The sequence below is a fragment of the Nansenia antarctica genome, assembly GCF_963989245.1.
Source record: "Nansenia antarctica genome assembly, chromosome: 3".
Classification (NCBI taxonomy): Eukaryota; Metazoa; Chordata; class Actinopteri; order Argentiniformes; family Microstomatidae; genus Nansenia; species Nansenia antarctica.
Genome location: NC_137688.1, coordinates 566,166 through 578,665, shown reverse-complemented (window position 1 = coordinate 578,665; position 12,500 = coordinate 566,166). Strand labels below are relative to the sequence as shown.

Genomic DNA, 12,500 nt, shown 5'->3' with positions numbered 1-12,500 from the left:
CCTTGACCTGCTGGGGTGTTCTGGACGCCAGGACCTCCACCAGCACCTTCTCATCTGTGCCTGCCCCCTGCAGGCAGGAGGACAACATTACACTATATCTATCTATATACTATATCTATCTATCCATCTATCTATCTATCTATGTATGTATGTATGTATCTATCTACACATCTATCTATGTATCTATCTACACATCTACACATCTATCTGTCTGTCTGTCTGTCTGTATCTATCTATCTATCCATCTATCTATCTACACATCTGTCTGTCTGTCTGTCTATTTATCAATATATCTATATGTCTATCTACCTTACCTATTTGTATCTGTCTGTCTGTCTGTCTGTCCTATCTTGATGGCGTTGCGTAGCAGTGTGACATCATAGGGGATAGGGGATGTGACAGTGTGTGTGTGTGTGTGTGTGTGTGTGTGTGTACCTTGAGGGCGTGGCGTAGCAGAGTGACATCATAGGGGAGGGGCGCAGTCATCAGACCCACGACGAGCGTCTCAAACTTCCCCCCGAGCTCCCCCTTCAGATCCCCCACCAGGTCCTGGGAGGGGGGGGGGGGGAGAGAGAGGAGGGGGGGAGAGGGTGGCAGGGGGGGGGGGGGAGGGAGGGAGGGGGAGGGGCGGAGAGAGAGATTGATTATGTTCTACTCTGGTCGTGTTGTGGTCTAACCTTGCCGTGCAGGGTCGTGTGGTCGTGTTGTGGTTGTGTGGTGGTGTTGTGGTCGTGTTGTGGTCGCGTTGTGGTTGTGTGGTGGTGTTGTGGTTGTGTTGTGGTGGTGTTGTGGTCGTGTGGTCGTGTTGTGGTCGTGTTGTGGTTGTGTGGTGGTGTTGTGGTCGTGTTGTGGTTGTGTGGTGGTGTTGTGGTCGTGTTGTGGTGGTGTTGTGGTTGTGTGGTGGTGTTGTGGTCGTGTTGTGGTTGTGTGGTCGTGTTGTGGTCGTGTTGTGGTTGTGTGGTCGTGTTGTGGTCGTGTTGTGGTTGTGTGGTGGTGTTGTGGTGGTGTTGTGGTTGTGTGGTGGTGTTGTGGTCGTGTTGTGGTTGTGTGGTCGTGTTGTGGTCGTGTTGTGGTTGTGTGGTCGTGTTGTGGTCGTGTTGTGGTTGTGTGGTGGTGTTGTGGTGGTGTTGTGGTCGTGTTGTGGTGGTGTTGTGGTGTTGTGGTTGTGTTGTGGTTGTGTGGTGGTGTTGTGGTTGTGTTGCGGTCTAACCTTGCCGTGCAGGGTCTTGTAGGCAGCTTTGATCAGCTGTCTCTGGGCGTTGCTGCGCGCGGTCAACAGCTGCAGGATGGAGTCCTCATCGGTCCCTACGGCAACAACAACCATGGTTACCCATCCGTCGCTACGGCAATAACAACCTGTATATATAATCCAAATCCAATCAAAAGACTTGGTCCCTTTATGGCATTGTTGAACCCTGTGTGTGCGCTCCGGCACTCTCAGAGCGAATTTACGAACGCAGCCACGGCAGGCTACGTATAATAACTGTTTTATGTTTTAGTTTTTTTCTTGTGGAACACCAAGTTGATGACCTCATGACAGAGGAATGTGAGTGGAACAGCTGGGCGGAACTCCCAGGAGACGGACGCTGTGATTGGTTGATAAAAGAGGGACTTCCTCTCTGCTCCTGTCAGAACATTCCACTGAGAAACACTGTCTACCCACACACACACACACACACACACACACACACACACACACACACTAACCCTTACAACATCCAATTATATACTCACACACACACACACACACTCTAACCCTGACAACATCCAATTATATATACACACACACACACACACACACACACTAACCCTAACTCTTACAACATCATTATATACACATCACCCTAACCCACCCACACAGAACACCCACACACACACACACACACACACACACACACACTCACCCAGCCCTTTCATGGCCTTGTACAGCGTCCCAGCATCCTCGTTGGCGTTGAAGTTGCCGCTGGCTCTCACGGTGCCTCTGCTGGCCTATCAGGAGAGAGGAGGACTGTGAGTAGCCAATCAGAGGACAGGACAGGAGAGAGGAGGACTGTGAGCCTGCACACCTGACAGGACCAGCGTCAGTGACTCAACTGTCATGAACATGAGTGTTACGACAGTTCTTCAATGTTGACTTTTCATGATGACAATGTGATAACAACCCCTAGTGTGTGTGTGTGTGTGTGTGTGTGTGTGTGTGTGTGTGTGTGTGTATTTCTGTTGAATAAACATCGTAAAGGAAAGTAGAAAGACAGTCTCTGGATACCCATCTAGTGCCAACATATGCTCCTATATTTGATCATAGACCTTGTAATATATGGAAGCAATGTACCATGAGAGGAAGGGGGTTGTGGACTCATTCACCACTGGTACAGAGTTGTGGCACGAGGCGAAGCCGAGTAGGAAAACCCTGTACAGTGGTAAATGAGTCGACACCCCCGCCCTCCAATGGTAAATTGATTTTCTACAACAGCCACCACATAATATAAAGAATAAATACACAGTTGTAACATTACCTTCATGTATTTACAATCATTAATTGTTTCAGAATACATATATCCTTCCGCCACAGAATAGAGTCCCATAAACCAGATCAACCATTGCATTGTAGGTCAGCACAGGTGTTCTTAATCAGACTGATTGGGAGGCGCATTGATACTGGAGATGCGGTCTGAACTGTGGGTTGTTGGGGGATATTTACCACTGTTGCTAGCCAATCAGAATCCAGTATCCAAACATACTGTTGTAGAATATATTTATATGTGTGTGTGTGTGTGTGTGTGTGTGTGTGTGTCTAGGTTATATATATAGACCCTGTAATAAGGCGTACTATGCACCACCTGTTCACAGCTACTAACTGTCTGGTGTAACAGTGTGTTTGTGTGTGTGTGTGTGTGTGTGTGTGTGTGTGTGTGTGTGTGTGTGTGTGTGTGTTAGTTGAGCCACCCACATCAGTGTTGTGTGTCTCTGTCACCACCAGTGTATTTAATGTCACAAGAGGAAACATGTGATGTTGTGGCTCAGGACAGGACCGTGAGCCCGCTGATGTAACACAGAATTATCCACTATTATGGACCAAAGTACGGTATGTGGACACAGTTCTGCTCTGGGGCTGCTGTCATGGGTTGGACTAGGCCCCTTAGTTCCAGTGAAGGGACATCTTAATTAGCTTTACTTACTTACTTACTTACTCAACTGTCATAGCCTGACATACCCAACTGTCATAGTCTGTCATACCCAACTGTCATAGTCTGTCATACCCAACTGTCATAGTCTGTCATACCCAACTGTCATAGTCTGTCATACCCAACTGTCATAGTCTGATACCCAACTGTCATAGTCTGACATACCCAACTGTCATAGTCTGTCATACCCAACTGTCATAGTCTGTCATACCCAACTGTCATAGTCTGTCATACCCAACTGTCATAGTCTGTCATACCCAACTGTCATAGTCTGACATACCCAACTGTCATAGTCTGACATACCCAACTGTCATAGTCTGACATACCCAACTGTCATAGTCTGTCATACCCAACTGTCATAGTCTGTCATACCCAACTGTCATAGTCTGACATACCCAACTGTCATAGTCTGTCATACCCAACTGTCATAGTCTGACATACCCAACTGTCATAGTCTGTCATACCCAACTGTCATAGCCTGACATACCCAACTGTCATAGTCTGTCATACCCAACTGTCATAGTCTGTCATACCCAACTGTCATAGTCTGTCATACCCAACTGTCATAGTCTGTCATACCCAACTGTCATAGTCTGTCATACCCAACTGTCATAGTCTGTCATACCCAACTGTCATAGTCTGTCATACCCAACTGTCATAGTCTGTCATACCCAACTGTCATAGTCTGTCATACCCAACTGTCATAGTCTGTCATACCCAACTGTCATAGTCTGTCATACCCAACTGTCATAGTCTGTCATACCCAACTGTCATAGTCTGTCATACCCAACTGTCATAGTCTGTCATACCCAACTGTCATAGTCTGTCATACCCAACTGTCATAGTCTGTCATACCCAACTGTCATAGTCTGTCATACCCAACTGTCATAGTCTGACATACCCAACTGTCATAGTCTGTCATACCCAACTGTCATAGTCTGTCATACCCAACTGTCATAGTCTGTCATACCCAACTGTCATAGTCTGACATACCCAACTGTCATAGTCTGTCATACCCAACTGTCATAGTCTGACATACCCAACTGTCATAGTCTGTCATACCCAACTGTCATAGTCTGTCATACCCAACTGTCATAGTCTGTCATACCCAACTGTCATAGTCTGTCATACCCAACTGTCATAGTCTGTCATACCCAACTGTCATAGTCTGACATACCCAACTGTCATAGTCTGACATACCCAACTGTCATAGTCTGACATACCCAACTGTCATAGTCTGACATACCCAACTGTCATAGTCTGTCATACCCAACTGTCATAGTCTGTCATACCCAACTGTCATAGTCTGTCATACCCAACTGTCATAGTCTGACATACCCAACTGTCATAGTCTGTCATACCCAACTGTCATAGTCTGTCATACCCAACTGTCATAGTCTGTCATACCCAACTGTCATAGTCTGACATACCCAACTGTCATAGTCTGACATACCCAACTGTCATAGTCTGACATACCCAACTGTCATAGTCTGTCATACCCAACTGTCATAGTCTGACATACCCAACTGTCATAGTCTGTCATACCCAACTGTCATAGTCTGTCATACCCAACTGTCATAGTCTGACATACCCAACTGTCATAGTCTGACATACCCAACTGTCATAGTCTGTCATACCCAACTGTCATAGTCTGACATACCCAACTGTCATAGTCTGACATACCCAACTGTCATAGTCTGTCATACCCAACTGTCATAGTCTGTCATACCCAACTGTCATAGTCTGTCATACCCAACTGTCATAGTCTGTCATACCCAACTGTCATAGTCTGTCATACCCAACTGTCATAGTCTGTCATACCCAACTGTCATAGTCTGACATACCCAACTGTCATAGCCTGTCATACCCAACTGTCATAGTCTGTCATACCCAACTGTCATAGTCTGTCATACCCAACTGTCATAGTCTGACATACCCAACTGTCATAGTCTGACATACCCAACTGTCATAGTCTGTCATACCCAACTGTCATAGTCTGTCATACCCAACTGTCATAGCCTGTCATACCCAACTGTCATAGCCTGTCATACCCAACTGTCATAGTCTGTCATACCCAACTGTCATAGTCTGACATACCCAACTGTCATAGTCTGACATACCCAACTGTCATAGTCTGACATACCCAACTGTCATAGTCTGTCATACCCAACTGTCATAGTCTGTCATACCCAACTGTCATAGTCTGACATACCCAACTGTCATAGTCTGTCATACCCAACTGTCATAGTCTGTCATACCCAACTGTCATAGTCTGACATACCCAACTGTCATAGTCTGTCATACCCAACTGTCATAGTCTGACATACCCAACTGTCATAGTCTGTCATACCCAACTGTCATAGTCTGTCATACCCAACTGTCATAGTCTGTCATACCCAACTGTCATAGTCTGTCATACCCAACTGTCATAGTCTGACATACCCAACTGTCATAGTCTGTCATACCCAACTGTCATAGTCTGTCATACCCAACTGTCATAGTCTGACATACCCAACTGTCATAGTCTGTCATACCCAACTGTCATAGTCTGACATACCCAACTGTCATAGTCTGTCATACCCAACTGTCATAGTCTGTCATACCCAACTGTCATAGTCTGTCATACCCAACTGTCATAGTCTGTCATACCCAACTGTCATAGTCTGTCATACCCAACTGTCATAGTCTGTCATACCCAACTGTCATAGTCTGTCATACCCAACTGTCATAGTCTGTCATACCCAACTGTCATAGTCTGTCATACCCAACTGTCATAGTCTGACATACCCAACTGTCATAGTCTGTCATACCCAACTGTCATAGTCTGTCATACCCAACTGTCATAGTCTGTCATACCCAACTGTCATAGTCTGTCATACCCAACTGTCATAGTCTGACATACCCAACTGTCATAGTCTGACATACCCAACTGTCATAGTCTGTCATACCCAACTGTCATAGTCTGTCATACCCAACTGTCATAGTCTGTCATACCCAACTGTCATAGTCTGTCATACCCAACTGTCATAGTCTGTCATACCCAACTGTCATAGTCTGTCATACCCAACTGTCATAGTCTGTCATACCCAACTGTCATAGTCTGTCATACCCAACTGTCATAGTCTGACATACCCAACTGTCATAGCCTGACATACCCAACTGTCATAGTCTGTCATACCCAACTGTCATAGCCTGTCATACCCAACTGTCATAGTCTGTCATACCCAACTGTCATAGTCTGACATACCCAACTGTCATAGTCTGACATACCCAACTGTCATAGTCTGTCATACCCAACTGTCATAGTCTGACATACCCAACTGTCATAGTCTGTCATACCCAACTGTCATAGTCTGTCATACCCAACTGTCATAGTCTGTCATACCCAACTGTCATAGTCTGTCATACCCAACTGTCATAGTCTGTCATACCCAACTGTCATAGTCTGTCATACCCAACTGTCATAGTCTGTCATACCCAACTGTCATAGTCTGACATACCCAACTGTCATAGTCTGTCATACCCAACTGTCATAGTCTGACATACCCAACTGTCATAGTCTGACATACCCAACTGTCATAGTCTGTCATACCCAACTGTCATAGTCTGTCATACCCAACTGTCATAGTCTGTCATACCCAACTGTCATAGTCTGTCATACCCAACTGTCATAGTCTGTCATACCCAACTGTCATAGTCTGTCATACCCAACTGTCATAGTCTGTCATACCCAACTGTCATAGTCTGTCATACCCAACTGTCATAGTCTGTCATACCCAACTGTCATAGTCTGACATACCCAACTGTCATAGTCTGTCATACCCAACTGTCATAGTCTGTCATACCCAACTGTCATAGCCTGTCATACCCAACTGTCATAGCCTGTCATACCCAACTGTCATAGTCTGTCATACCCAACTGTCATAGTCTGTCATACCCAACTGTCATAGTCTGTCATACCCAACTGTCATAGTCTGTCATACCCAACTGTCATAGTCTGACATACCCAACTGTCATAGTCTGTCATACCCAACTGTCATAGTCTGTCATACCCAACTGTCATAGTCTGTCATACCCAACTGTCATAGTCTGACATACCCAACTGTCATAGTCTGTCATACCCAACTGTCATAGTCTGTCATACCCAACTGTCATAGTCTGTCATACCCAACTGTCATAGTCTGTCATACCCAACTGTCATAGTCTGTCATACCCAACTGTCATAGTCTGTCATACCCAACTGTCATAGTCTGTCATACCCAACTGTCATAGTCTGTCATACCCAACTGTCATAGTCTGTCATACCCAACTGTCATAGTCTGACATACCCAACTGTCATAGTCTGTCATACCCAACTGTCATAGTCTGTCATACCCAACTGTCATAGTCTGTCATACCCAACTGTCATAGTCTGTCATACCCAACTGTCATAGTCTGACATACCCAACTGTCATAGTCTGACATACCCAACTGTCATAGTCTGTCATACCCAACTGTCATAGCCTGACATACCCAACTGTCATAGTCTGTCATACCCAACTGTCATAGTCTGTCATACCCAACTGTCATAGTCTGTCATACCCAACTGTCATAGTCTGTCATACCCAACTGTCATAGTCTGTCATACCCAACTGTCATAGTCTGTCATACCCAACTGTCATAGTCTGTCATACCCAACTGTCATAGTCTGTCATACCCAACTGTCATAGTCTGTCATACCCAACTGTCATAGTCTGTCATACCCAACTGTCATAGTCTGACATACCCAACTGTCATAGTCTGACATACCCAACTGTCATAGTCTGTCATACCCAACTGTCATAGTCTGTCATACCCAACTGTCATAGTCTGTCATACCCAACTGTCATAGTCTGTCATACCCAACTGTCATAGTCTGTCATACCCAACTGTCATAGTCTGTCATACCCAACTGTCATAGTCTGTCATACCCAACTGTCATAGTCTGTCATACCCAACTGTCATAGTCTGTCATACCCAACTGTCATAGTCTGTCATACCCAACTGTCATAGTCTGACATACCCAACTGTCATAGTCTGTCATACCCAACTGTCATAGCCTGACATACCCAACTGTCATAGTCTGTCATACCCAACTGTCATAGTCTGACATACCCAACTGTCATAGTCTGACATACCCAACTGTCATAGTCTGTCATACCCAACTGTCATAGTCTGACATACCCAACTGTCATAGTCTGTCATACCCAACTGTCATAGTCTGTCATACCCAACTGTCATAGTCTGTCATACCCAACTGTCATAGTCTGTCATACCCAACTGTCATAGTCTGTCATACCCAACTGTCATAGTCTGTCATACCCAACTGTCATAGTCTGTCATACCCAACTGTCATAGTCTGTCATACCCAACTGTCATAGTCTGTCATACCCAACTGTCATAGTCTGTCATACCCAACTGTCATAGCCTGTCATACCCAACTGTCATAGCCTGTCATACCCAACTGTCATAGCCTGACATACAAAAAAGATTTGTACGCTTCCAACTTTGTGGCGACAGTTTGGGGAAGGCCCTTTCCAGGTCCAGCAGCATGACAACACCCCCACACACAAGGTGCGGTCCATAATGACATGGGTCATCCACAAGGTGAGGTCCATAATGACATGGGTTTGCCGTGTTCGGTCTGGGAGAACTTCTTCCCAGAAGAGTGGACGTTGTTATAGCAGCAACGGTGGGACCAACTCCACATTAACGCCTGTGGTTTTTGGAATGAGAAGTTCAACAGGCACATAATGGCTGTCATGTTCGGCTGTCCCAATACTTTGGTCCATGTAGCGTAGATAAGACCCTTTTTATAAGGCTTTAGAAATAGAAATAGTATCATTCTATCCTGTCAGTCACTTCGTTCTGTCGTTCTCTTTCTATGCTCTGCCTGTAGCAGCTGTACATGGCTGTGTGCGGTAGTGGCGTTATGACGTGTTGGCTAGCTGCGTTGTGCAGCGTTGCCATGGGGATTAGCTAGCTAGCTAGCCCAGTGTTTAGCTGTTAGCAGGGAGATGCAGGTGGTGGTTGAGAGGGGAGGGGTTCTCTGGTCTCAACAGCCCATCCCGGGGGGACACAACTTTAGATTCACACAACCTCATTATCTGTCTACACACACACACACACACACACTCACACACACACACCCGCGCACACACACACACACACACACACACACACACACACTCTGCTTTCAGCAGCACCTCATTACTGCACCTTGTTCACCAACACACACACACACACAGTTACACACACAGTTACACACACACACACACACACTCAGTCACCTGGGAGAGGGAGGGCGTACCTGGGAGTTGGATGCTGTGATAACATTGTAATCATGTTCGACTGGCTTGTTACTGTTTAAACCAGCTCAGTGGCCTTGTGGTTAGAGTGAGACCGCCCTGAGATCGGGAGGTCGTGAGTTCGATCCCCGGCCGAGTCGTACCACCAAAGACTATAAACATGGTACCCGATGCCTCCCTGCTTTGGCACTCGGCATTAAGGGTTGGATTGGGGGGGGGTGTAAGACCCTGCGACATACCAGCCTCATGTCCAGGGGCGGTGTACTTACTTGTACATCAAGCCGCCTCACGCTACGGAAACAGGAGATAGGCTCCTGTCCCCTAAGGGCCGTTATCTCATGGATACATGCTTACTTACTCACTGTTTTAAACCGGGTCAACAGACTTATTAGCTAGTTAGCATAAACATGTAGACTGATTGGCTAGCACAACACGAAGACTTGTGTAGTTTAATGGCCTCGTTGTCTCATGGCCACATTGTTTTAAGGAGGAGGAACCACGGGAATGTCTTCGATGGAATGGTGGGCAGGACGGAATTCAGACTGCGGAAATTTGGAATGCCCAAAAAACAAGTTGCTATAACAACCACGGTACTGTGTGTCAGTGTGAGGAGGAATGTCAGGAAAACACACACACACACACACACAGCATCACAAGCTGACTGAGATCTAATCAAGGCGCTGGTGGCTCGTGAGACAAACAGGAGAACAGGAGAAGTGTAGAGGAGGCAATCAACCAGGAATGATGACACACACACACACACACACACAACCCCGAGCCCGCCCCTATAGGCCCTGAGTCAGCTGCGTCCTACTGCAAACATTACTGAGCCCCTCGCCTCTCTGTGTGTCTATAGACACGTTCAGACACGAGAGAGACAGAGAGAGAGAGAGCGAGAGAGAGAGAGACAGAGAGAGAGAGAGAATGTGTGGATGTGTGGATGAGTGGATGGTATAGAGAGATTGACAGAGAGAGAATGTCTGTGAGATAAAGAGAAAGAGAGAGAGAGAGTGGATGGTAGAGAGAGAGAGAGAGAGAGGGAGAGAGTGGATGGTAGAGAAAGATTGACAGAGAGAGAGAGAGAGAGAGAGAGAGAGAGAGAGGGAGAGAGAGAGAGAGGGAGAGAGAGAGAGAGAGAGAGATAGAAGAGAGAACAGGTGATGAAAGAGACAGTAGCGTTGACACAACAAGCCCGGTTGGGCCCCCCACCCTTCACATAAATCACTGTTCCACTTCCTGTATCTCTACGCTCCCCTGGCACGCTCAGGCCTTATCTCCTGACCCCCACCTACATTTATGGGCCTAGCCGTTGCCGGGGACAACGGTCCCCCGCTCAGCCAAGCGTCCCTCATCAACAGTTAAGAGGAAGTAGAGGCAGTAGTAGCCCCCTTTTAAAATACTCTTTTAGTATTAAAATAAGTTGTTACTACTAAACTACTGAGTACTAAAGTAATTTAGTAAAGTGCTCTTAGGATCAGTTAGTTTTAGTAGGTTGTTCCCTCTCTCTGGCTGAGAGGTTGATGTCAGCTGACCCTGGATCTGGTCCAGAAAACAACAACTCTAACAGACGCTGGCTGGTTTATACCTCAGATAAAAAAAAGTTTACAGTCAACTGACGTTTCAGAGATCTAGTCTAGTAGCACAGCTCTCTGACTGGGGGGGCGGGGGCGTTGGTTACCAGGGCGATACATTTTGAATAATTACAAAACTAAGCAAATGCACAAACCGTCCTGTTTTATTTACTCTCCTCTGTGGTCAAGTCTGCTGACCCCACCCTGCCTGTCTGACTGGGGAGGGAGGGAGGGAGAGAGAGAGGAGGAGGGAGGGAGGGAGAGAGAGGAGGAGGGAGGGAGAGAGGAGGAGGGAGGGAGGAAGAGAGAAGAGGAGGGAGAGAGAGAGAGGAGGAGGGAGAGAGAGAGAGAGGAGGGAGGGAGAGAGAGAGGAGGAGGGAGAGAGAGAGGAGGGAGGGAGAGAGAGAGGAGGAGGGAGAGAGAGGAGGAGGGAGGGAGGGAGGGAGGGAGGGAGAGAGAGAGAGAGGAGGAGGGAGGGAGGGAGGGAGAGGAGGAGGGAGGGAGAGAGAGAGGGAGAGAGAGAGGGAGAGAGAGGAGGAGGGAGAGAGAGAGAGGGGGGGGGAGAAAGAGAGAGAGAGAGAGAGGGGGGGGAGAAAGAGAGAGAGAAAGTGGGGGGGAGGAAGAGAGAGGAAGAGTGAGGGAGAGAGAGGGGAAAAAGAGGGAGAGATCCGTCTGTTTCCATTACTAAGTCGGAAAAAGTCTTCCAGAAATGGGGGAGAGCGAGAGAGGGAAGGGGAGGGAGGGAGGGGGGGAGGGGAGGGAGGGGGACCCATCCTAGATGGAGTAAAGCCCACACACATATGAGTCATACACTGAACTTCCCCATATACAGCCCCTGTGCCCTCCCCCTGACACACACACACACACACACACACACACACACACACACACACACACACACACACACACACACACACACACACACACACACAAAAGGCCATAAACTGAGAAGTATGTTCCTCATTAACAACAGCTTTTAGCAGTAAAACATAACAACGTTTACACTAGATTAGATAACTCAAAGAGTCGGTTCACAGCTTCAATGCGTAGCTACAGTCAGTAAAAATAGGTTTCATTGTGAGGTCTTGCTTCACATTCGCATAATTAACGGAATTATAGTTCATTATTTGTATTTTCAACACTGCCAATACTCAATACTGTTGTAGATAAAAGCCAAGCTAGTGAATATTAATAATGTCATAGGGTGTAAAAGGCGTTGCCGCGGGTCGGGTTTCGGATAGGCTGTCAAAGTGAAAAGTCAAATGTCAAAATAAACCATTTGCATAAATAACGGAATCATATTCATATTGCACTCTTATTCACTTTAAGTTAGTTTTTCCTTCACGTGATCAGTTTTGGAAAACAAAAACGTAACAGAGTTTCCTCACCATCCTGACAGTCGAGTTCGGTTTTATTCA

The 12,500-nt window shown here is 46.6% G+C and overlaps 1 protein-coding gene across 2 annotated transcripts in view; it reads right to left on the bottom strand.

The window, feature by feature from the left end:
- The window catches only part of anxa5b (annexin A5b), a 42,543-nt gene that overhangs the window by 29,527 nt on the left and 516 nt on the right, over positions 1 to 12,500 (bottom strand). For both annotated transcript variants that reach the window (XM_080526642.1, XM_080526641.1), the window contains exons 2-6: positions 12,471 to 12,500; positions 1,905 to 1,989; positions 1,211 to 1,305; positions 436 to 549; positions 1 to 67 (exon numbers count right to left, since the gene is read on the bottom strand). The exon at positions 1 to 67 is cut by the window's left edge and continues 24 nt beyond it; the exon at positions 12,471 to 12,500 is cut by the window's right edge and continues 19 nt beyond it. In XM_080526642.1, the coding sequence (XP_080382768.1) occupies positions 1 to 67; positions 436 to 549; positions 1,211 to 1,305; positions 1,905 to 1,989; positions 12,471 to 12,473 (364 nt within the window). In that variant the 5' untranslated portion in view covers positions 12,474 to 12,500. The remainder of the gene's footprint in view (positions 68 to 435; positions 550 to 1,210; positions 1,306 to 1,904; positions 1,990 to 12,470) is intronic.